At 35.8% G+C, this 26707-nt stretch overlaps 1 protein-coding gene across 1 annotated transcript in view; it reads right to left on the bottom strand.

The window, feature by feature from the left end:
- The window catches only part of LOC117111848 (cubilin-like), a 79627-nt gene that overhangs the window by 10576 nt on the left and 42344 nt on the right, over positions 1–26707 (bottom strand). Inside the window, exons 33-57 of the mRNA XM_033254857.1 lie at positions 25819–26018; positions 25188–25369; positions 23981–24161; positions 22756–22956; positions 22175–22321; positions 21214–21395; positions 19287–19461; positions 18898–19066; positions 17343–17521; positions 15610–15825; positions 14718–14858; positions 14166–14344; positions 12806–12974; positions 11590–11802; positions 11100–11249; positions 10444–10565; positions 10029–10263; positions 8694–8881; positions 7957–8113; positions 6574–6726; positions 5643–5828; positions 5327–5453; positions 3445–3665; positions 2136–2344; positions 515–677 (exon numbers count right to left, since the gene is read on the bottom strand). Of these exons, the coding sequence (XP_033110748.1) occupies positions 515–677; positions 2136–2344; positions 3445–3665; positions 5327–5453; positions 5643–5828; positions 6574–6726; positions 7957–8113; positions 8694–8881; positions 10029–10263; positions 10444–10565; positions 11100–11249; positions 11590–11802; positions 12806–12974; positions 14166–14344; positions 14718–14858; positions 15610–15825; positions 17343–17521; positions 18898–19066; positions 19287–19461; positions 21214–21395; positions 22175–22321; positions 22756–22956; positions 23981–24161; positions 25188–25369; positions 25819–26018 (4445 nt within the window). The remainder of the gene's footprint in view (positions 1–514; positions 678–2135; positions 2345–3444; positions 3666–5326; positions 5454–5642; positions 5829–6573; positions 6727–7956; positions 8114–8693; positions 8882–10028; positions 10264–10443; positions 10566–11099; positions 11250–11589; positions 11803–12805; positions 12975–14165; positions 14345–14717; positions 14859–15609; positions 15826–17342; positions 17522–18897; positions 19067–19286; positions 19462–21213; positions 21396–22174; positions 22322–22755; positions 22957–23980; positions 24162–25187; positions 25370–25818; positions 26019–26707) is intronic.

Below are 26707 nucleotides of genomic sequence, written 5' to 3' on the forward strand. Positions count from 1 at the left end.
TAGGGAGACGGTTCGCACGTGGCGCCTTGGGTCGGACTGTTCCATTTTTTTTCGAAGGGGTGTTCCGTTTTGGGAACAATGGCAATTAGTCGGTTATCCAGGTAAGTATTCACGAAACAGACTTGAACAAATTGAAGTCACAATTCAGTGGACCTATCTGCTAAGCCCTGCCCATATAGTTGCTAAGGTCCCACTGAACGACAATGTAAAAACATACGCACACACATTCCTTGCCTTGTTCTGATTGGTCAGTTGTTAAGTTTGATTGACACCCTGGGAAGGTCCACAATTTTTAAGGGATATTATGATATGATAAAACCTCATTTATTACTATAATGTTGAAATATATCTGTTATATATGTTCACTGTACAATATCAGTTCTGATTCATCAAATATATGTGAAAGATATTGTTGCACATAAGACTAGAAAAAGAAGTAGTAGTTATTATTATCAATTTTAATATTATGTTGAAATGCCAAGCTTGCATCTAATAAACTTGCAGTTGTACTTACGATCAACACTTTCATAGTTAATTGTGAATCCTGTTCCAGTTATGCCGGAATCCGAATGGAATTTAACGTAAAGTTGATTGGATGATGCAATGAAATCAGATGGTACAATGGTTCCACAGAATTTACCAACCAGTGGAGCATAAGGACTGAATCCATCTCGTATCTAAGGAATGAGAATAAATATAACCTAAGTAAATAGTTAATGAGGGCTATTGTTTACGGAGACTGTTCAAAAGTGCCATCCTGGGTAGGACTGTTATACTTTAATTAAAGGGGTGTTCCGTTTCGGGAGCAAAGGCAATTAGTCCAGGTAATCCAGTACAGTAAGTATTCATGAAATAGACTGACATGGCCCACGAACATAAAAGAAAAACAATAAGTGTTTCCTTACGTCTATGAAGCTAAGATTTTTTGCAAGAGCACAGAAGGTGCCTTTCTTTAGTTCTCAATCATAGATTAATAACATTTATTTCATAAACTATCCTTACATTGATAAAGTAATAACTGCCTCAGTAACACAAGAAATTTGAAGTGGGTGTTGTTTAAGATTTTTGTTTAAAAATGCTTGACCAGGCACTGGTACATAGAACTTAAAATAAAAAATTAGCTCATTTTGAAGAGTACCATGTTCACACTTCCCTTCTATTTTTTTTCTTTTTTCTCTCTCTCTCCCTCTCTATCTCCCTCATTTGATGTGTCTCAATAAATTTCGTTAGTCTAAAGAAGGTGCTACTGTACTCATTTCATTTCATTTGTCTTTTCATTGGGGAGCCCTGGCAGCCCCCAAACCTACCCGTGTATCCATACAGCCCCCCCCCCCACCACTTCCGACGGAATGTTTGAATGGGAACACCTTGTTTGTTTTGTTTGTTTGTTTTATTGGTTTCTCCACACACAACATAAATAGTACAATGTATTCAAACTTAATTAACATTACAAAAGTAGATAAGAAAAAAAATATATATATATTATATATACATATATATGCATATACATATGCATAACTGTACAGTATAATATACACATACATATACACAAAAATAAAACAAATTGCAAGAATGCAGAAATGATGCAAGAGCGGATTAATATAAATAATCGAAACAAAATAAAGGTTAAACACCCAAATAATTAGCTTTGCTGGTAGACAGGTAGTAGATGAATGCAGACATTTAAATTTGGTTCCCAAAGTAAATTTCCATCACATGGCATTTGATAGAATTTAGCTCGCTAAGATTAGAATCTGTCTCTTATACACATCTAGATGTGTATAAGAGACAGGCCATATGCTGAGACCAGAGATTTTTTCAAGTTAGATTTAAAGGAATAAATATTAGGTAAAGACTTAAAGGAAATATCTAAGGAATTCCAAAGTTTGGGCCCATTGTAAAAAATAGATTTCTTTCTAAGAGAAGATATATATTTTTCAGATAAGACATTTGTTTTTTGCGAACCTAGTTTTATAATTATGAATAGTGGACACCTTAGAGCTGCGCCTTTACTCCATGCTTGTGAGAAGGAAGTGACATGGGAGACAATGTAAAACCAAAATAGAAACTGGGAAATGGAATGAAATGCACAGAAATGTAATGAGAGAAAATAACTTACTGATGCAAAAACTTACCAGAATGTAATCATAGTTACATTGACCCCCGATTCCAGCCTCAATGCCAATAGAGCTGCCAAAGGAAATCTTAACCACCTTACTGGCATCAACCGATATGAGCCATGTACAGTCCAGGTTGTTTTCGTATTGTCCATCACTATCTATGTCAACGTCTGTAAAACTACCTGTTGGGGTTGTTCGACTTCCACCACATCCTTGTGCTTCGCCTTGTTGGAAGATTGTGAAATATTTAATTTCAGTGCTTTATAAATTTTATAAACTATGTACATTAATATAAAAACTTGCCACTAGTATTAAATTTTCAAAATTTGTTTTCACTGGCTAAATTGAAATAACAATAAAAAATAGCTTAACATTATAAACAAAACTATGCTTACATTAAAAAAAAAATGTGTTATAAGTATCTACTATATATTTTTTTTAAAAACCAAACAGAAGTATATTTGCTTCCCAACTGGAACATTGTCCCATATAAGGTGAGGGAAATTTGCTTTAAAGTATCTTGTACTGCACAAGATAATATTGGTTTTACTGACCCACAAGGTCGAATAACAGGTTGTGAAGTGGTTCACCTATAGGGCTTGCCATCCCAAAACCAACATCAATGATCAAAACCAGAATACTGACTTTTTAATATATTCATACTCTCTACATTATAAGCTTTAAAATGATGGGTCATTTTAACTGGAATTGACTTACTATGTCAAAGTTTAAATGATGAGTCAAAGCATTTGGGCTTCTTTGTAATAAAGTATACAATACTACCACATTCTAATGCTCAGTTTTTTAACATATAGCGACTGTACACTGGTTTTGGAATGGCAAGCCTCAAGTGTTTCAGCATTTTCAGTGAAAAAAATACATAATTAAGAGTTTAACAAAACTAGTCAAAATATGCAAGCCAGATATTTTTTTTTTTTGCCGCATCAATTATTTCAACAGCGTAAAAATAACAATGCGATTTTGTGACTTCAAATACAATTTCTTTAAGAAACTATAAAATTAAACCAATTTTTATACAATATTTACTATTACAGACCAAATATAAACAGTCCATCCCTCATCGATAAATACAAAAGCGAAATAATCTATTGTTCCAATTAAAAGAAAAAAAAACTGCGCTCACTCATCAATTTAAAAAAAAAAAGAGTCATAATCTAATCACTTTTTCTATGTGCCCTTCAAGCATATATGATCCAGGAAACAGTAGTTTGCTACTTAACTGTTATGATACACCATTTAAAATAAAAATTTATAAAACCCAAAAAATAACTAATCAAAAATTTAAAGAAAACAATATACTTACTGAACGTTTCAAAGTAACCAGCTCGGAAGCCTGCATTGGCCACAGAATAATCAGACACGAAGTTGAGTAGCATAGTGTTGGAGGTGCTCTTGATGGGTTGAGGGATTTCCTGTCCGCATAATGGTCCAGCTAGTACATTAGCATTCAAGGAGTCCCCATCGTAAATGGTCAGGGAATCATAATTGCAGGATGGATGTACTTCAATATCAAACATTGAAAAGCTACAAAAAAAACCAAAAAAAAAACCAAAATAAAACAAATTGCAAGAATGCAGAAATGATGCAAGAGCGGATTAATATAAATAATCGAAACAAAATAAAGGTTAAACACCCAAATAATTAGCTTTGCTGGTAGACAGGTAGTAGATGAATGCAGACATTTAAATTTGGTTCCCAAAGTAAATTTCCATCACATGGCATTTGATAGAATTTAGCTCGCTAAGATTAGAATCACTGAATAGTACAGGGATTAGGATTCAGTTTAAACACCAAGGATAGCCCACGAAAAAATTCTAGAAAAAGACTTATTCCCAGTGGGGTCCTGGTGGTGATTGGGCATTACACGGGAGACAATCAGCTACTCTTTACCGAAGAGTATACTGCATTCTTTAACGTGCACATGGGCCATAAATGCACAAGGGACCAACGGCTTAAACGTCTCATCCGAAGTGAGCTATTGTAACTTCTATTTCAGCCCTCCAGCTGAAACACAAGGAGAGGCAGCTATGGGAATTGAACCGGGGACCTAGAGATTCCCACGGTTCTGCACACACAAGGAGAGGCAGCTATGGGAATTGAACCGGGGACCTAGAGATTCCCACGGTTCTGCACACACACAGTGGCTACCACCATATTAGCAGACTGAGCTAACCTGCTCTCTAAAGGTCAAGGGGTCACAAGTTGGAAGAAGGCACTTCTGAAAGATCTGGTCAAATGAGCATTCTTAATACATGTAACTTTATTTTGCTCTGCATCACCAGTTGTCATCTGGGCAAAAATTGATAATACACTAGTAAAAATTGGTAAAAGTAATGAATTTTGTGAGAGATGGGTTGGTTTCTGGGAGATATATTACTTTCTTGCAGAAGGCCGTCTGAATTTCCAGAAGACCTTGGTGACTCGCGGGAGACTTGAGACCCCTGAGATTATTTTAGACCTATTTGAAAATTAATGAGGGTGACACCTTTAGTTCTGTTCTAAGCTAATGTCAGATCAACATATTTTCACACCGCACAGCTGGGATAAAAATCATTGTTAGGGCACAGTTGATTACATTATAACAAACAAAATAATCTGAGATTACAAACCCTCACCTTGTCGTGCCATATTTATGTACAGAAAAAATTATGGCCCGCAGTCAATCCGGTCGATCTGCCAAGCAAGGCCATGCATCACAGGCCTCAAACGAGGCCTAGCATCATAGGCCTCACGTGGCATGCCCATCAATTGGGTGAGTTTGCACACTGTATGAACTACTTCCAGTCCGCCCGCCAGACTTTGACCCACCCCCTATTCTGGCAGTCTGCGGTCTCTCCGCACGAGTCGGCTCGGCCAAGTCAAACGATCCGCTTGAGTTGGCCCTGTCTGTTGTGGTAGGAAAATAACGTTCCAAAATTTGTATCTTACTTGCAATCAGCACCGAGATACAAGTAACACCGTCAATGTGTGAAAATTTGAATTAAATCGGTCCACTGGTTTTTGAGTTATGCGCCTAGAAAGACACACAGACAGACGCATTCTGCCATTACCTTTCACCTCTCCTTCGGAGAGGCGAGGGTAATAACTGGGACGAGAATAGTAACTTGCAATCATACTTTGATAACTCATGTAATCAATAAAGATACTTTGAGACAATTATAATTATGTATGTTGTTGTCACTTACATTATCTCAATTACTCTGTTGTTACTGACTGTGATAAGCCAGGTACAATTCTCATTGTGCCTGTAGGATTCAAAGTCTTGTGGTGTTGAAACTTCACCAGATGAACTTGTGTAGTTACCACCACAACCTGCAAAATTAAGACAATTTCTTGTAGTGTGAAAATGTAAGAAAACTTTAAGAAACACACCGTTAAGTTTGGATCGGACAACCTCTTTTGTTCCTTTGTCAAACAAGATAATATGAAATATATTTTGCTGTATCAGATATAAGCAAATACAAAAAGTCTTAAACCCCAGCCCTTATGTAACTGTCCTACCTTGTTCAAATATCAGTGAAAACCCAATGTCATTATCCGATCCATCACTATAAAAGTTCATAAACATTGATCCTTCTCTTTCAACCATGTCCGGTACTGAATCACCACAGTATGTACCAATCAAGCTGCCTGCACTGCTAGTTCCCTCATAGAGTGATAACCCATCATAGGGACAACTTGTTCCGCCTGTTACAATGATAACATAAATTTGATACATAGGTTAAAAATTACATTCAACTCTTCAACCAGTTGTGGATTGGACTACATTTGACCTCTTGTTAATTTTTCACACTCCCAGGCGTCCCACCCCTAGAAATTTGCCTATCAAAGAAATTACAATGAAGTATTCAAGGGTTAAGGATTGAGACTCCTCTTAAACGTCACGCCATGGCCCCACCTTTCCCCCATATCAATACTCCTACTGTAGATGCCACAAATTTTCCTATCAATGCTGCAGCAGAAAAAAATATTGTCTTCCCCCGACCCCCGAAAAAAAACCAAAAAACTATAGAGCATTACTGAAAAACACTTTCACTTTCAAATGTACCATTATTTAGGAATATCTCTTCAGAGGTCATGTTTTAAAATTCCTAAAATGAGAAAGTAACATCATTGATCGCGGTTATACATACTTATGTCAAAACCTAGTGCTATGTGTGGAGTTGAATATCTTAGTGTTTAAGATGCTTGCCTTCTAATCCCAGAGTCCTGGGTTCAAATCCTCTGACAGCAGGACTTTCTTCTAATGACTAAAAACAATTCCACTCCCTAAGCCCCATAAAGATACTTCGCTGATAAAACCATCAAAAGATGAGGGCCCCTGAATATCAGCCTGCCTTCTAGGATATGTTTCCGCACTGTACATTCCACTAGCAATTATTTATTGATTTTTTCTTCATGCTAACAATGCTATGCTACCTAACATGCTTACCCTCAATTCCAAATGGATCTTTAAATCGTAGACGAAGTCGCTGTGTGGAATCGTAGTTAATGAGGTAATCACATGAAAGATCACTATCATAGCGGTTTGGATACCCAGGCGATGTAATAGTTCCATTTGTAGCATTGAATGTTAAACCACATTCTGACAAAAAAAATAGAAATAATTTATATATTATTAGTATGTTGTTCCAAATACAGACACACACCTATACACATACAAGACTCAAACACACATTTTCAGTTTTAATTTAATGTGTATGGCTTTTAAAAGATACGAGTTCAATTGAAGCAGACATGCCATCAAACACCTAGTATGACTACACTGTCTCATAAACCCACAGGTCAGCCCACACTGCCCCATTCAACTGCGATCCACACTCAATATCACACCTTCCTCAATAGAAGTCAAATTTCAATGTCACCCAAAGTCCATTCCCAATGTCACACCTTCCTTAAGTCCAATTTCAGTGTCACCCAAAGTCCATACCCAATGTCACACCTTCCTGAAGTCAAATTTCAATGTCACCCAAAGTCCATTCCCAATGTCACACCTTCCTGAAGTCAAATTTCATTGTAATCCAAAGTCCATTCCCAATGTCACACCTTCCTGAAGTCAAATTTCAATGTCACCCAAAGTCCATTCCCAATGTCACACCTTCCTTAAGTCCAATTTCAGTGTCACCCAAAGTCCATTCCTGATGTCACACCTTCCTTAAGTCCAATTTCAGTGTCACCCGAAGTCCATTCCCAATGTCACACCTTCCTTAAGTCCAATTTCAGTCACCCAAAGTCCATTCCCAATGTCACACCTTCCTAAAGTCAAATTTCAATGTCACTCAAAGTCCATTCCCAATGTCACACCTTCCTGAAGTCCAATTTCATTGTAATCCAAAGTCCATTCCAATGTCACACCTTCCTGAAGTCAAATTTCAATGTTACCCAAAGTCCATTCCCAATGTCACACCTTCCTTAAGTCCAATTTCATTGTAATCCAAAGTCCATTCCCAATGTCACACCTTCCTAAAGTCAAATTTCAATGTCACCTTCCTGAAGTCAAATTTCAATGTCATCCAAAGTCCATTCCCAATGTCACACCTTCCTAAAGTCAAATTTCAATGTCACCCGAAGTCCATTCCCAATGTCACACCTTTAAGTCCAATTTTAATGTCACCCAAAGTCCATTCCCAATGTCACACCTTCCTGAAGTCCAATATTTATGCCACCTAAAGTCCATTCCCAATGTCACATCTTCCTTAAGTCCAACTTCAATGTCACACAAAGTCACACCTTCCTGAAGTCCAATATCAACAAGTATACAAGTAAATGTCACACCTTTCATAAAGTGACACTTTACCCTTATTTTCCCACCTACCTACAGTCCATGATCCCTGGAACCCAACACCTTCGTTACTGCCATCTGAACGCATTCTGAAAGTCAGTTTGTTGTTGCTTGAAATGACTGTTGATGGTGCAGAGCTTCCACAGAAATTCCCAAGAGGTGCACTGGATGTGGAATCACCATCAAAAGCCTGTAGATGAAAGTACATTTTCATATATTAGTATTTAAATCAACATGTCTGATGCTTAACACTTAATACTACAAAGTCAGTGCCGATGATTATCATCATGTGCAGCAAAATAAAATTAAATATGTTAAAAAAGCTCATTTAAGCAGATCTCCCAAAAAGGATTTTTCCAACTTGGGACCCCTGGTGTTGGTCCTTGATTTCTTATCCGGACTAGCGACAAGACTGTTTTTTTTTTACAGTTTAGCCACCACTGCTTTGATGACCTTTCTCTTCCATAGGATCTCCCCATCTGTTGCAAGACATCTTGGCTCATTCACTTAAACATTGGTAAGCCTATTTACACACTAACACTGTGCCTTCTCTAATTCTTCATCAACTAAACATAATTTATACAGTTAAATAGTTTCTGATAAGGTAACACATTTTCTACAGTATCTTCTTAAGCCTTATGCTATGGTGCATTTCATTCAAATTTATAATCAATATAAATCACACTAAAAAATCAACATAATTATTAACTGATTGTAAAGGAAATATAAGTTATTAACAACATAACCTATTAAAATGGAACATTACTTACAGATAAGACATCACCTGTGCATGAGCCAACTGTACTTTTAATGTCAAAGTTACTGTCAAAATTAAAGCGGACATGATAGCCATGCTCAACAGTGATGGTCCAAATACATTCTTCGTTAGAATTGTAATTACTGGGATAATTACTGCTTTTAATAGTTCCAGTATTTCCATGGTAATTTCCTCCACAACCTTGCAGAAAAATATATTTTAAAATGTAAACTAAATATATTGATACAAAATATGGCACATACTTGATGATCTTTTATATTAATGATGATTATTATTATTATTATTACACTGTATTATTTTGCAATACAAATTATATTAAATAATTGATATAATATATATATATATATATATCATCTTCAACACATCAGCATAAATAATCTTTTCATCCTTATCCTCATCTTCTCTTCCATCTATTCTCCTACTCAGTCTCTTCTACATCCAACTTCTCCTGATCTCATTCTCATCCTATCATAAAACTTATCCTTATCATCCTCATCATCTTTATCATAAAAGCCTGTTTACACACTGATGATAACGATCAATGATAAAATAAAAGAAATGAGTTTTCACATTAGCACAATTTGATAACTATTTATCATGTATATGATAAAAAATTATTTTCACAAATCATATCAAATAACATCATAATCATGGGAAAATGATAAAATCGTAGTAGTAAAATCATGATTATGACATCATTTGATTTGTGAAATTATTTTTTATCGTACACACAATCAATCGTTGTCGAATCGTGCTAATGTAAAAACGTCTTTCGTTTTCTATATGAACAATTGCTTTTTATTGTTGATCGTTATCGTCATAGTGTAACGTGTCCTTAATCCTCATCACCTTCATCATAATCCTTCCCATTATCCTCCTTAATACAATATTTATTATCACCTTTATCATAATTCCCATTATTCTCATATCCTCACAATCCTCCACATAATCCTCTTCATAAACCTTTTCATAAACCTCTTAATCATCCTCATAATCCTCTACATATTCCTCTTCATAAACCTCCTCTAAATCCTCCACATAATCCTCTTCATAAACCTTTTCATAAACCTCCTCCTAATCCTCCTCATAATCCTCTTCATAAACCTCCTCATAATCCTCCTCATAATCCTCGAAATAATCCTCTACATAAACATTTTCATAAACCTCCTCCTAATCATCCTCATAATCGTCCACATAATCCTCTTCATAAACCTACTCATAATCCTCCTTGTAATCCACATAATCCTTCTCATCCTCCTCATCAACCACCACTTTTTTTTTCAATTTACGGTAAGTCAATATTTCTACTCTGCCAAATACACCATACCTGATGTTATAGTTGTCCATTCTAATCTAAATCCTGAGTTATTTTGAATGTCATCTGACATAAACTTAACGACAGCCTTATTGGAGGATGTTGTGACAGCGGATGGTGCATTCTGGCCACACAGCGGATACTGGCCCGAGGTCATCGGTGCATCAAATGTCCCACCATTGTAAATAGCAAGATAGTCGTACTGACAGTTAGGATGTGTTTCAATATCGAATGAAGTAAATGTTAACTGCAGAGTTAAGTAAAAAAATGATACCATTAAAATATAGTGCTTATAAAGCACATCACAAATCATACTCTACTTTCACAGTAATTTGTACCACATAAGGCCTAAAAAATCTTAATGCAATATGACATCTTGCCCATATATTGGCCATTTTAACACAAATTTGTAAGGCAGAAATCATACCGTAAGCGTTGATCCGACAGGCCCTTCGATCACCCAGACACAACCATCATTATAGTTGTAATCACTTGGGTAATTTGGACTTGTAATGACACCGTCTGTACCTGACAACAACCCGCCACAAACTACAATATCAAATTTAAACGTAAGTGTTAATAAATTTCAGGTTTTTTCCTTCAGCAGATTTCTAGAAATATTAGAATCGTACATCTTGCCAAAGGTGTATAATACATGCATGCATGCATTGATGTATTGATACATACATACGTGCATGCATGCCAGATAAACATATTAAAAATATTAATGGTAAAAAAATTGGGAAAATGACAGATTTAACATTTTTGGAAACACAAAAATCATTTAATTGTATTGGGTCATTCTGGCTCAAATCAACCACCATGCCATGTGACCCCCCACCCCACCAACTTTTTATATTTTCCTGAAAAAAATTTCTAAAAATACCTTGATGTGTCAAAGAAAGAATCCAAAATTTCAGCTTCAATTTCCAAGCGGTTTTTAAGTTATGACATTTTGAAATTTAGGTGCCACGCCCCATTTTTCATGCCGGAAATGGCTCTTTTGACTTTGTACGGTTTTTACGAAGCTAGCATCACGCTGTTGCACAAATAGAAAGCTTCCTAATGAAAAATAACACTAACCTGAAGCACCATAGAAGGCTTTGAATCCATCCTTCTCAGTGTTAGTGTCCGTCACAAATCTTGCATACATCGATGGATGACCAATTACAATTTTTTCTGGTGCCGTTGGACCACAATAACGACCAATCAAAGTTCCGGTTACATCAGTACCTGCAATTTATGTATAAACACCAATTATTTGTTCAATCAAATGTATAAAACATTTCCTAAGTAATCTGAGAGAAATATATATATAGTTGCTGCAGAAGTAATTTAATTTAATATCATTTATTTTATCTCTTTTTTTTTCCTCTATTTTAGAGTGATATAGAATTTATGTATTTTTTAAATGTTGTTTTGAATTGTGTAAATTTTTAAAAGAGATTTTTACCAATTTTTAAATTTTTTAAAACTGATTTAACTGATAATCAGGTACATAATATCCCATTTTTGAAATTACAAATCTTGTGCATGCTTATGCTCTCTCAACTAACATTTTTTTGCTACTTACCGGCTCTGATTTCCAAGTAGTCATAACTACAATCACGATGATCTTCAATATTCCAACCAACATCAAACCGAAGATACAAGCTCGAGTTTACAATGTCAGGATTACTGATGGTCCATTCGCAGTCAAGATTCGAACTGTAGTTTGTTAATTGATAGCCTGGACTGAAGAATGTGGCTTCGTTGGATTGGGATGCTACCAGACTGCCGCCGCAAACTGTTCATAGAGCAAAGGGTTAACAATAATGTACAGTGTTACAGTAACTTTAATAGCAGAATCACTGAAAGACCTCACGGCTCATTTTCAGCAAATCTATGGTGCAAACCTTTTCCATGGGAAGGTCCATGGAACTTTTTATGTTACTACTTTCCTGAGCAAAAACTTTTAAAATTGAGCCTCCCAACCCCTCTTCCACCAATCAGTAATCAGGATCCTCCCCTGTAGGTATATTGCGCAAGATACCAAAAGCTCTACCCAGTGGCATCCAAAGCTCCAAGGTACACACTCTTTATGTGATGAGAGAACAAATGGATTAATTGCCTTGCTCAAGGTACCAAGAAAATGACCAGAATCAGACCAATTTATTTATATTTACATTTCTATTAGCTTTTAATGTATATTTCTTATGTGTTTAAAGTGTATGTTCTATGTCTTCTAAGTGAAGTCTATGAATATTTTTAAATTCTGTACAGCGCCGATGAACATTTTTAATGGATATTGTTTTGCGCTTTATTAAATGAAGTTATTATTATTTATTATATTTGGATGTTGAAAGCCTTCCTATGGTACCAAATAGTGATTTTACACAGGTGAGTAAACAAACATGCATTTAAAACCAGGCTTAAATTAGCAAATTACGATAAAAAATCCAGGAGGTCGTTTTTATATGTGCAACACATACACATTTTTTATTTTTAAATCATGCTCGTTTTATGTTCGGATTCTCCATTAAGTGCATTTTCTACTGAAATGAAGCTACTTACTATAAGTATGAATGAGCACAATTTTAAATGCAGGGGAAATAAGCATCTTATACACCTAACATATAAAAATCGTCCAAAAATCTTCTCAAAACTCAGGGGTCATCTTACACATAGATCGCCTTATTCGCAAGTATACACGGTAATAAATGATAGCAAATTCATTCAAGTTCAAGCCATCAAATTAAACAAGGACATCAAATTTAAAATCCTAATTTTCTATTTTTTTTTAAATATACCTGATGCATCTTGAGAATCATAGGTTGCCGAAAATCCACGAGCATTTTCACTATAGTCAGTCCTGAACACTACCCGCATGCGGTTACCAGATGATGCAATATCCTGAGGTGCCGTGGCTCCGCAGTACGTACCAAGCAATGGCGCTTGATCATCCAGCCCATTGTACACCTGTAAATATTACACACACCATTACTAATACAGAACATAAGCTAGGGCTTTGTAAGAATATCTTATTAAATAAAAGATATGTTAAAAAATCTTTAAAAATTGTTGATTAATGTTTAATGAATCAAATCAAAGTAACTTTTTATTGATTTGCAGACCATACTTTTCTATTTAATGTTTTTAATGTTACTGTTATGCACTTGTCAGAGAAAAAAAATACTGTGAGCAGCTAAGCTAAACTGGTGGTAGCCACTGTGTGTCCGATGAACCGTAGAGATCTGTAGTCCCCGGTTCAGTTCCCATCGCTGCTCTCCTAGAGTTTCAGCTGAAATGCAAGTTACGATAGTGCACCGTCTTTCGAAGCGACCTTTAAGTTGTTAGTCCTGTGTGCATTATGGCCCGTGTGCACGTTAAAGAACGCAGCACACTATTCGGAAAATAGTAGGGGATTGTCTCCCGGTGTACTGCCCAATCACCAAGTGAAGGACCGCGCTGGAAACAAGTCTTCTTTAGACTTTCGTGGGTTACCCTTGGTGTTTATCCATCCATCAATCCAGCAAATGAATTTGCTTTTTGTTTATCTTGTGAATGACAAGAATTTTGTTTAGAAAAATCAGTTCTACAACATATCAACATTTTTTTTCCCTCCAGAGCCTGGTTTTAAAGAATGGCAGAATAAATGAAATCATTATTTTTCTTGTCTACTGACAATCTAAACATGTGTAAATGAGTAGTTTAATGATTCTTTATATCAAACTAAAAATTAGCATAGACATTGTCTAGGTCAGTTGCTGTTAAGGTGAGCTTATTAACAATCGCAATGATCTAAGATAGTAGAGCAAAACCAACTGTTTGCAACAAAAAAGAGCAGGAGCATGGAAGGAGGGAAGGATATGTCTAGCAGTGGACTGCTACAGTACATCTTCTGAAGATGTTTTATTATCAACAGATGTGAGTGATGCCATTTTTATTTGACTGGAAAAAAAAAATTCAAAAATAATTTTATACCTTTAACAAATCAATAAATAAACCATACTTGTTACTCATATTCTCAACAATAACTGTACCAAGAGTATTATTTATCTTACTGTACTTCATACATTTCAAGAGATATTTCTCTAAAAATTATATGTTTACCTCCACAATGTGGATGATTTTCCAAGTCAAAGTCAATAAAATTCAAAGTATGTCTACCTTTACATAATCATAATGACAACCATTATCTTCCAAGTCAAAATCTGTAAAATCCAATGTAATTCGGTGTCCGCTCTGCACGGTGATTCTCCACTCACAAACACGTGCATGCGCATACAATCCAGGATAGTTAGGAGATGTAAACGCACCCGTATTGGTAACCAAATCTCCACCACAGTCTACAAAAAAGCAAAATTGTCAACATTTTAGTCTATCGTAACTAACCTTCCTGCTAAGCCACACCCCTTGGATATTGTTGCGAAGGTCCTACAAAAAGAAAGTGTAAAAACATACGTGACACTGCTTGTGTCCTTCGGCATGAGACTTTTACCTCTCTTATCCCCAGGAGTGTAAATTGGTGCCTGGTAGGAGGTGAACGATTCGGAGTGAATCACACACATAACCAGGAACACTCTCTAGGAAGTAGAGGAGGTTGCATGCTGTGTATGATTTTATCTATACACGATGACTAAGAAAAAATATGCTATGTACAGTGATGTGTGCTATATAAATCCAATGAAAAAAATATGAAGGATATATTAAAGAGCTTACCTTCTAAACTGGAATCAAAACCCATTATAAAGCCAGATGACTGCTGAGTTGCATCAGAGGTGAATCGCACAAAGGCAAAACTGTCGGAGGTGTCAACGGCTGCGGGCAACGATGTTCCACAGTGGGTTGCAACAAGCGGATCTTAAGATAAATTAGTGCTTTCATTTAATTCATTTTTATTCAGTGAAGGTATCATTTCTAGCTACATAGAGGTGATTATTAAGGCCATAATTTAAACAACAAACAAAACTATAATTATACTATAACTGAAATTTAATAACCAAACATTAGATAAAATCTTGTAGTCTCGAAATCTCCGATGAGGGCAGAAAGATCCATTAATAAATCAACTATTAATCAGTAGATCTAAAAAAGATATATTGATCAATCAACTTTTAATCAATCAGCCTCATGAGGGCAGTATAATAGAGGCAGTAGAGCTAAAAATGATCTATTAATCACTCAGCCGAGTACTTCTAGAGCTCCTCATTGCAGCTAAAAATTCAGCATTTTCCTAGTAGTGCATTAATACTAATACAATATTATGTCTTACATAGTGTAATATGTATTTAGTGCATTATCATCTGACAATATTATATTATACAGTGCACCCTCCAAATCGAGACAATTCTAATTCAAGACCACTTTCTCAAAGAACCAAATAACAATCTTCAATCATTTAAAACAAAGCTAATCTACTAATTGGATTTTTCAAAAGATAGTTTTGATTACCACACTGGGCCCCAGCAATAGAGACATACCAACCTCCTTCCTTAGGCCATAGATCCTGTTTCTACCCCTTGGAACATAGGTCTCTCCTTCATAAAAAAAAAAAAAAAAATCCAAGATCCAGAACTGTACAATATGACTGTAAGATGAACCTCTTACTTACATGAGTCATTTTTGCCATCATAAACCTCAATTTTATCTCCAGTTGCACAGTTATCAGTATTGGCACCAAGGTTGAAAACAGAGAAACTGACAGTGAGGTAGTGGCCAGTAGTACCACGGAATATCCACTCACAATTCAGGTCATTGTCATAAACAGCTGGAAAGTTGGGCGAAGTGACATTTCCGCCAGTACCTGCAACTGTTCCACCACAGGTTGCTGAAATTCATAATAGAGAATATTTGAGTTAATAGATCCTTTAAAAATTCAGTTGCTTTGTATTTATCATCTATTCCAGATGCATGTTTCAACAGGCCAAATCATAAAAGGTTGGAACAAACATTTTATTGATTATATATCTGTATGTATTTCTCAATTAATTTCATTTCATTATTTTGTCATCAAGAAACAATACACAAAAAAAAGGTGATCATAAACAACTACTGTACATACACTACAATATATGAAATGAATAGCTATCACATGGTTCTTTGTGATGTGAAATGATTAGAATTGGGTTTAATTTGGTTTGGGTACCAAGGATAACCCACGATAGTTTGAAGACATATTTCTAGTATGATCCTTCAATGGTGAATTGGGCACTACTCTGAGAGACAATCCCCTACACCTTTCCAAAGATACTGTAACCTGCATTCTTTAACGGGCACACGGCTAATATTATACCAATGTCTTAATTACCTATTGAAAGAGGGTGGCTGTTGAAACTTGCATTTCTATCATTTAGCTAATATACAAAAATTAAAGGTTATAAACAAAGAGGGCAGCAGATCGAATTGAACTAGGGACCAAAGTTAATATGCACAGATTTTAAAAGTTCAGTGCATAAACCAGTTAAGCCAATTAAGGTTGTAAAGAATTAAAAATTACATGAATGACTCGTCTCTTGCAAAATGGTGTTGATGCCATAGAAACTAACTTTCATTGTGAGGTTTATGAAGTAGAGTTATTTGTAGTTGGGAGGAAAAATAATTGTTTTGACTGGAATTTAACTAGGACCATGTAATTGGAAGCTGGCATCTTAAGCCGGGCACCGACGGTTGTCGGCCAACATGATTCTATGAAGAACGCAATGCGGGGACGCGTACGCAACAAATCGTTTTTAATGACAATCCGTTCAAACTGCCACCAACAATCAGAGAGGACATCATGTCATCTAGTGCTCAAAGGCAGCAGAGTTGGGGTCGTCATACGACAGTCGTACGGATTCAAACAAGCCACATCTCCAATCCACTAACTATTTTCAGGAGGCCCCGAGTAATAAATACAGAAAGAGAAAATGTTTCGCGAACTTATTTTCTTAAAGATCATCAGAAGAGGGCAGAAAAAAAATTAAACTAAAATTTTATTTTTTTATTTAGTAAATGGTTCTGCCAAAAGCATCCAGACTGTGGAGTAGAAAATAAATACAAAAAGTAGTGTTAAATGGGATGGTTAAAAGTTTACATAATTAGAAAGAAATATACACATCTTATTTTTCAAGATTTCAAGGCAGCGGCAGGTGTAATAAAAATAAAGTTAATAATACATATTTCTGAAATTGTGATTTTTCTGTGGCAGCAGGTGTGCTAATTGGCCAAATATAAAATTATATTTTTATTCAAAATCATCATTTTTGGAGGGCGGCGGGTTTGCTAAATAAGATAGTGAAAAGATGGGTGGTGGGAAAATAAATGGGGTTAATAAACTCTTACTGATTAATGCTACTGTATACCTACCAATGGCATAGTTGGCCTTGAATCCGGATAATGTTTGCGTGTAGTCCGAGCGAAATACAGCATACATTGCATTACCAGAAGACACAATTGTGCTTGGAATTTGAGTCCCACAAAGTTTTGCTAGTCTATTGGAGTTCTCAGTTGGCCCATCATACACATCCAGATAGTCATTATCACACCTTCAAGAGAAAATCAAAAGTGAGAAAAGTAAAATTTTTAATGTTGTTGACATATCAATTAAATTGTATGTTGTTATTCCATATAGACATGCTACAATCCTAATGATGTTCACAGCGGTGGATCCAGAAATTTGAAATAGAGGGCGCCCAGGGAGAGGCTTTCAGATTTTGGGTGTGTACCTCAGTCACACCACAGTCCCGAGGGCTGAGGTGAGAATATTGATTATTATGGCACCTCTAGACAGAGGTCCCAAAAGAAGCCATTTCCGGGAGATCTGCGGTGGCTGCTCGAAGGGTGGGGGAATAAAGCAGTGAAAACATGCAAAATTATGAATTTGCAGAGATGGGTTAATTTCCAAGAGATTCTTGCTGGCTTGAGGAAGTGCAAGAGGCCATCCCGATTTCCGGGAGACTCCTGCCCCGCAAGTCTGAGAGACTTGGGACCCCTGTGTAGATGACTGGAAATGGCACTCTCACACTTAAAATTTAAGTATAATTTTCCTATTTTTCATTTTTCTTTAAATTTTGAAAAATTTAGGGAGGCCCAGGCTCCCATTGAATCTGCCAATGGTTCAAGATGCTTGAGGGTCTAGGAAAAAACATTCTGTACAAGGCTTAGTGAGGACCCGAAGGAGTGGCGATGTTCTTTTAACAAAATCTTTTGACTGGAAAATAAGCAATTAATCTGCATCCAAGTTCCTTAATCAAAGAGAAGCTAAGGGCAGTCAGCTAAACTGGTGGTAGCCACTGGATTCCTGCAGCCACCGTGTGTGCACTTTGATCCTGGTTCAATCCTGTTGCTCCTCTCATTCATTTTCAGATGGAATGGGCTAAATTAAACTTAAAGCCTGTTACAGGAAATGAGCAGTAAAACCAGGCAAAACTGGTTAAACGCTGGAAAAGTCAAAGCCTACACAAAGCCAGGCTAAGCAGGGCGCTAGCACAAACAAATCATGTAGCTCTGTCTGTAGAAATCAGGAGGCAAAGACACTTTTATCAGACAATGGGTAAGCTTTTCTTTCAAATCATCAATATCAGCGAGAAGGAAACAAGAATATTGTTCATTCACGCAGGGTGTGTATAGGTGAGCTAGGGCGAGTCCATTAATTTTCTTTTATGCTCGAGACCAAAGAAAAATAAAATGTTAAAGTCACTTTGTCATAGAGTCAGTTATCCTATTTCTGTGTGCTTCTCTCTTCTCATACCCTAAATGTTCCCCTCCAAAAGTCAGCCCTCTTTTAAGGCCTGTTTATACTTGCAACGATAACGATAACGACAAAAAGTAACTGTTTTTTTAGCTTTTTATTGTTATCGTTGCAAGTATAAACAGGCCTTTAGTCCTTAACTTTGATAGGAATATTTTACGTTCTACTTACGTTGAAGATGTCTGAAGGTCGAATTCAACAAAGTCCAGCTGAATAGCTTCACCCACCGGGGAACTAAACGTCCAAGCACATTCTGTGTTATCTGGATAATTATTTGGAAAGTTTGGTGACATAAACTGACCACTTGGGACGTTACTCAAAGTAAAGCTGTCACCGCAGCCTGGTAAGAAAAAATATTGAAATATGCATTAACATTTTTGACCACTTAGCTATCAATCCATAATACAAAATCATTGATTGATTGCTCCATCCATCCATCTATTCATTCACCTTTCAAGCATTATATTCCAAAATACAAAAAATGAAAAATGAAGACAGTGCACAGGTGACCTCTCCAAGAAATAGACAAATAAAACACCTAGCACAAGTGATAGGCCTACCTGTTTGTTGTGCACTGAAGGTCATGCTAAAACCTCTGGCATTCACGCTGGCATCGGTTACCATTCTTACTACTAACATATTACTCCCAGTTACTGGTAAAGTCGGAACACTACTTCCACAGTATTTATTACTGCTCCCCAAGGCTGGAGAATTAACCGACTCACCATTGAAGAACTATATAGAAGAAAAGTACAAAATAATAGTTCTTGTTAAATGTAGACACCATTTCCGCCAAATTTGAAATGAAAATTTCTGAGAATCTGGAAACTACCGCTAGGGGACATCCAAAGACATTTCATTTTAGTTACCAATTTTTACCTGTGCAGGGCTTTCTTACTGTAACCTAGACTTTTAAAAAAAAGTAAAGAAAAAAAAGTTTCTCAAAAGTTATGTAGGTAACATCAGAAATAGTCAGGACTGGCTTTCCCGGAAATCCTTATGACAGCAGTCAACAGAACAGCATGGAGAAACTTGTTGGCTTCTTTTGTACTCACATTCCCCCAACGACTGGCACAGTCAAGGGACTGAGGTACAAATCTTTAAATACCAAATGCCAAAACCAAAAAAAAAAAAGAATATAGGAGTGCATAAAACGTGCAGTGTTTTTGTTTTCTGTTACTGCTGCTCTGCTGAATGGTCCCCAGAGAAAAGTTGCAAGCCATTTAATGTTGGTGGCGCTGCTTCAAATACACCTGATAAAATGGTGCATAATGTTTTATTTAAAGTATGTGCTGTCTGACCAAAGTCATACCTTTGCCAAGAACTAGGCAAGTAATGTTATTAGCCAGTGTGAAGTGACACATATCCATTTAATATCATAGTTACAAGACTGAGACTAATATCTCTGAGATTTTCACCTATTATTATTCATTGTTCATGCACATATTGGCCAAGAATTACTATTATTAATGAACTTGATCATTGTCTAGGTAGCAATATTTTTTACAAGACAACTATGTGCACAAGATGCTATACATAAACAAAATCCAGTGATTCAAACATACTAGTATTGTTTCAAACATACAATGGCGTAGACTCAAAGTAAAATGGGGAGGGGGGCTCGATGATCGGGTGAGTGGGGGTAGCTTGCAAAATAAACAAAGTGATTGGAGGTTATTTTTATCTACAGTATTTGAGCACGATTTTTCATGGCGACCGTTGCTCACACACAGGTCCCTCCTCCCCAAGATACTCCACTGAAAACGTAGTACTTCAGTTCAGTATTGTTTGTTTTCGAGTGCATTAGGTCATGATTTTACAATAAATACTTTGAGAGTTCATAATAGGAGTATGCTGGATAGCCAAACAGTAATCGTGTTCAATTTGTTTCTCGATTGGAGACAATAGAATATATCTTTTCAAAACTATTTATCTTCATTGAAAATCATAGCTTCACAGCTGGAAGTCAGTGAATGAGGTGTACGTATTGTTAGCCATGTGCTGTGATAACAGCACAATAAGAATCATTTCGGCATTCCTGCCAGTCAACATAATTATATATTTATTGTACTGGGGAAACAAATAATATGATATATGTGAGGTCTCACTACAAAATGAGTCTCCTCGTTAGAAAAGCTTTAATTTGGTTTTTGAATGGCTTCCCTAGGATAAATAGATCCAGAGATGTTAGCATTTAAAGTTTAGGTGTATGAGAACCAGGTTTTGAGAAAACTGGCCTCAAAGATAAACTAACCTGACAAACAATAGGACTAGAATTACGGAAGATAGGCAGAACACGATTTTAGTAAGAAAATCTACTTAAAAAGTACACAATTATAAAATATAAGTATCAAGTTATTCAAAAACATAAAAATCAAAATTTTGAAAAAATGTTGGCTTTGATCTATTTTGGTGAATATCTCGATATGATTTCACCAACGATAAGTCTCATTTCGTGTCTATTATCATTGAAAATTGTATGCGTACTTGTACAAAATCGTTGGCACAGTTTGAGGAGCTTTGCAGCTGGAAGTCGTTGAACGAGGTCTGTATCGTGCGGCCTGGGCTAACAACAATATGCCACTGACAATCTAAGCCGTTCTGATAGTTGCTTGGATATCCCGGTGATTTCAGAACGCCTTGATCAGCACGGAGTCTCCCACCACAATCTTAACATTGGAAAAAACACATCGCATTCAGACACAAATTTACCTACAACATTGATAAATATAATGTTTGTTTCTCAAAAAATGGGAATATATTGTGGATTAAAATTATATATTTAATTTTATTCTTATCAGTGTATTTTATATATTTATAGTTTTCACCAAATATTCTCTAATATGAGGCTATTATTAGAAGAGTACTATAGTATGTTGCTCTTTTTGTTAGTTAAACAACATTTGCAATGGGAACAAAAATCATAGCTGTGCACATGCAAGACGTAGGTTTTTGTTATCTTTTAAGTTACATTAAAGGTTTTATAGGGACAATATTTATTATATAAATATATCCAGCGGCGCAGCTAGGTGCGAAAGGGCCTCAGTGCAAGATAATTGTCAGGCCCTTTGATGCGACGGGAATTCCCTAAACTTCTTATCGTAGGAAGTGCTTCTTTTACCCCTCCAATCCTGAAGGGCTAGGATAGTAATACAATTCTAATGATAATCGGATTCGTAACTTTTTTTAAGAGGGGCACATTAGGTCAAGAAAATCAAGAAAATTGGTGGCACCTAAGGCTTCTATTTTCTAGTGTCCAAAATAACTGGACAATATTAAATTGCTTTAATTGCTTTATGTATATATTTTATTCAAAACATTGGTTGTAGCGGTGACTGGTTGCTAATTGATAATACGATCAGTATATTGACTTTGAATTAGCTGCGCACAAAAGGCATTTCTTTAAAAAAAATTATAATCATATTACGATGAGATATTTTTTACATACGTGTTTTGTAAGTAGCTTCAAATCCAGTATCATTTACATATGCATCTGTCAGAAAAACAATTAACAGAGTATTGTCCGATGAGATGATAGGGTTTCCGACATCCCGTCCACAAAGTTTGGCCAATTGGGGTGCATTTTCAGAATCACCTGTACAATATATTACACAAATTAAAGGTTCTGCAAATGGGAAACTTAATTATCAAATCTTTATTCGAACAATGTATTTACCTTTCTTTGATGATTTATATATAATTTAACAGTGTTAGCAGCTTTCTTAATTTATATTATATGCAATAATTTGTTTCTAGCCGTACCTATTATGTAATAGAGTGTATCTGGCGGCATTTGAATCTGTTCACCCATGAAACCTCTGTGGTCTAATGGTTATGATGCTCGCCTTGACAGTGACGAGAGGTCACAGGTTCAAATGCAGTCAGAGATATTATATTACACAATTTCTTTATTCATCTATATATAGGACTAAAACTATTAAGCTAGTCTGTAGCACATGGGTAATTTAACAAACAAAAAATTACAAAGCCCAAGATAATTGCCCAGAGCTAATACATTATTCAACCTACCATCATACACCATAACATAATCCCAAACACAACTTGCATGTGTTTCCACATGCATTGCTGTGAAATTGAGGTACACGGTGGATCCAACTGGTGCATGGATTAGCCAGGTACAATGCAGATTATTTGCATATCCATTAGGATATCCAGGAGATTGCAAGGTCTGGCTGGAATCTGCAGACAGCAGATCAAAGTTACACATGGCTGAGGAAAAAAAAGAAAGTACTGAATATGTGTCCAAACTAATAATTAATAATATTAATAATAATAAGAATAATAGTTGAATTTGTGTAACGCATCATGCAAAAAAGTCTCTATGAGCTTGGTGATTGAGCTCTTTGAGTTTGACATTTTGAAAAAAGTTGTTGATGTCCCATGAAACTAAAACCTACTAATTAACTTAGGCTTGGTTGGCAGTTAGCTTCAGGGAGTTTTCTCCCCTTTGTTTAGCTGTTTTTTTTTCCTGCTGGGTGTCCATCTGTCCTCCCACCCGCGGCCGCTACAAAAACAAAATGTGGTTGCCGGGATTACTGTAGTCGCCGGCGACTCGACTAAATATAGTTTATAACATCGTACCCAGGATACTAACATCTATCAAATTCTATTTGACAAAAACCTGTGACATGCCAAAATACCATAACACTCGAATAGAAGCACAATGGGCTGAATCTCAAGAAGCCAATTTTGAAATTAAGTTCGCTCTTTAGTTTGAAAAAGTAGCCTCAAAAGAAGCCCATCAAGATGGCATGGGCTTCTATTCGAGGCTACTTTAAATAAGTCATATGATTTTCTTGTTTTTAACAGGATTTCATAGTTGAAAATTTTTTGCAGTGGACCTATTGTTTAATAGTAGTAATTCCCAAAATTTACAGTATTAATTTTGAAAGAAGCCCTCATCTTTTCTTTAAAAATGAAGCCTCAAAGAGAAGCCCATCTCAAAAGAAGCCTATCTTGAAAAGAAGCCCATGCAAAGGTTACAAAAAAAGGGAAAAGCCCAGAGATTCTATTGAAGATTTTACGGTATTGTCATGATGACATTATATCATTACCATATATAGGCACATCATGACTATATATGGGCATACCAAGTTTTTTGTCAAATAAAAATTGATGATATAGACAGGGCTTTAGAGTATTTCAGCTTTTGCTGCCATTGTATTTTGTATAGATTACAAGATAAACTGTACTGTATTATTATTATTATTATTATTTCATTTTTGTTATTTACCTTGAGTACTAGGTGTAAAACCTGTTTCTTGCCATTCAAGCAAGAAACCTCGTTCATTAATGGTATAATCTGATACAAAGTACACCGAAGCAACACTGCCTGTTGTATAGACTGTGTTAGGTATGGTCGAACCACAAGCTTCTAATAATTGAGCAGAGTTTTCGTCTAAGCCATCAAATATCTGTTGAGAACAAGAATTTGTTTTGTTTGGGTCCTGGCTTGGTTTTCTTTCCTTGTTTTTCCAATTACATCTGTTCACTTGTTTTTGCGCAGTATAAATGCATAACCTTTAACCTTTACTTTCTTAATATTATGTGTATCTCTGAAGTAATATTGGATATACCAGTGTTAGTATAGCTGTTTTGAAAAATGCATGGGTCACCTACCACCCTCATAATACATATCAGAGTAAGGCATAAACTTCCTGTGATCTACAGCGCATGCTGCGAAAGAAATAAACACACTGCAAAAGTATGAAAAATCCTGTTGGTTTCATTTTTTTATTCACCCCGAATTTCCCACAAATGATCAAACCAATGAAGAAGTCAATTTGAGTCACCGATTGGTCATGAATAACACGGTATTGCGTTGCAGCAGAAAAGTGTACCACAAAACTTTTTATTTTGTTTTTTGAGTGCAAACCCTATAACGAATGTGTGTTAAAACACACATTTTTGGAACGCATTCTTAAACATGTTTTTGTTTTATGGTCTGTTTCTGCTGCGAAAAAAACACATGTTTTAATAACCGTTTAAAAACACATGGTTTTTTGCTCAGCAGAAACAGGCCCTTACTCTCGAAATGGGTAAAGCCCATTTGTGATAAAAAATATTGCCAAATCAACCATTAAAAATCAATAAAATATTTAAATTCTACCTTTAAAGTGAAGATGTGTGTATATATTACCTCAAACCTGAACTTTGACTATTCCTAGCATAGGCCTAGGCTGGGTATACCTAGACCTCAGTTGGTGTATATACTGGCCTTTTGAAACAACACAACAGTGAATTTGTATATGTAGTATGTCTCGTATAAAACAAGTAACGAATGTTTCTAATTTGTGCAACCTTTTATTCAGTGACAGATTGGATGTTGTACTCATAAATATTTATTATTTGTATAAAATGAGCGCCAGCGAAAATTGCTGTAAACCACTTTTAATATTATTCTTGAATTTATTTGAATCAAATTCATACAGTATACATACCTGTACATAATCGTAACAAATGCCCAGGTAATCCTCAAGTACAAAATCTATAAATCTTAGCTGCATTACAGCACTAGGCGATACAGTAATAGTCCATCTTAATGAAACGGAATCAGGGTAGTTTGATGGATAGAAGGGGCTGGAAAACTGGCCAGAGGGTCCGATGTAATCGTTTGTAGTCCCTAAGGTATTCAAGAGAAATTATAATTATTACTTATTAAAATCTCACCAAATAAAAACGTTAAAAGTAAACCATTACAAAACATTGATATTGAAAAATCAGCAGTAAGGGAAATATAAATGCAGGGATAGCCATTCAATCACTACTTGTTATCTCTCCAGGCACCCTTCCACTAATTTGCGCAGTTGCTGGGTGCCTGTTAATACCAGACTATTAAGCCAGCCAGTCACCCTTTCATTCGGTTGCACAATTGGGCTGGATATATTCGATGTAATAAATCGAGATAACTCATCCATTCATTAATATTCAATTTTGCAATTCTATATTTCAATACATATACATAATCATTAATGTGAAATAGGGATAAAAAAAAGGGGCACCCACCCACTTCTTACCCCCCACCCGACCAAAAACAAAGCAAAGTTTGGAGAAGGCTGCATAGTGTCTTACTTTGTGCATAATTAGCCATGAATCCGGTACCCGTTCCTGATCCGTCAGAGACAAACTTAATCCAAAGATTTTGTGTAGATGAGGCATTAGTTGGAATTGAATTACCACAGAACCGACCAATCAATGGGCCTGTTTCATCTGAGTCACGAAATTCTATATAATCATTTTGACAGTTGGTACTTGATTCAAGGTCAAAAAGGCTGAAAATAGGAAAAAAATATGACATTTTGTGAAGCTTAATTTAGATGAGGTCTTAAAGTATAAATTATGCAAACCTTCTTAACCTGTGACCTATAAACCATTTTTGTTTGGGGATCTTCCTAGTGAGTTACATTCAACCCCAGGAAGAATCAATTGCTTACTATTACTCGATCAAAAAATAGATTTACTGAAATGGCCTCCTCTAAACTGGCCACTTCATCAGAAAATAATTCGCAGCATTTATAGAGTGGTCATTGCAAATTTTTAATTTATTTAAAAATTAATACAAGGAAATATTTCCCTTGCCAAATAATTGAATGTTTGCAGTGTGTATCTATTGTGTGTACCCAGGTATGACACAAAAAGAGTGTGATCAGCATAGATTGAAATTTTAGTAATAGTATTATCAGGACAGTGTTTAATGCAGATCAGATAGAAAACAGAAGAAGAAATTAGTGTAGAGGAGAAATTTTCAGCAAAGCCATGGACTATATATATTTAAACACATTTTAGCATTGTTTCCAAAGATTGTATTATTTATAGATTTTCAGTATTTGACGTTCTAATTTTTATAGAAGCCAATAAAATTCTTTGGTAAGCTGCATTTCGTCCACACGCTGCCTGTAAAACTAAAAAAAACCTTGCAGGCGTCAACGTTCCTATGCATGATACACGACTTTTAGAAGTA

Source organism: Anneissia japonica, unplaced genomic scaffold (assembly GCF_011630105.1).
Source record: "Anneissia japonica isolate Jap-2015-1 unplaced genomic scaffold, ASM1163010v1 scaffold1203_len951721_cov167, whole genome shotgun sequence".
Taxonomy (NCBI): domain Eukaryota; kingdom Metazoa; phylum Echinodermata; class Crinoidea; order Comatulida; family Comatulidae; genus Anneissia; species Anneissia japonica.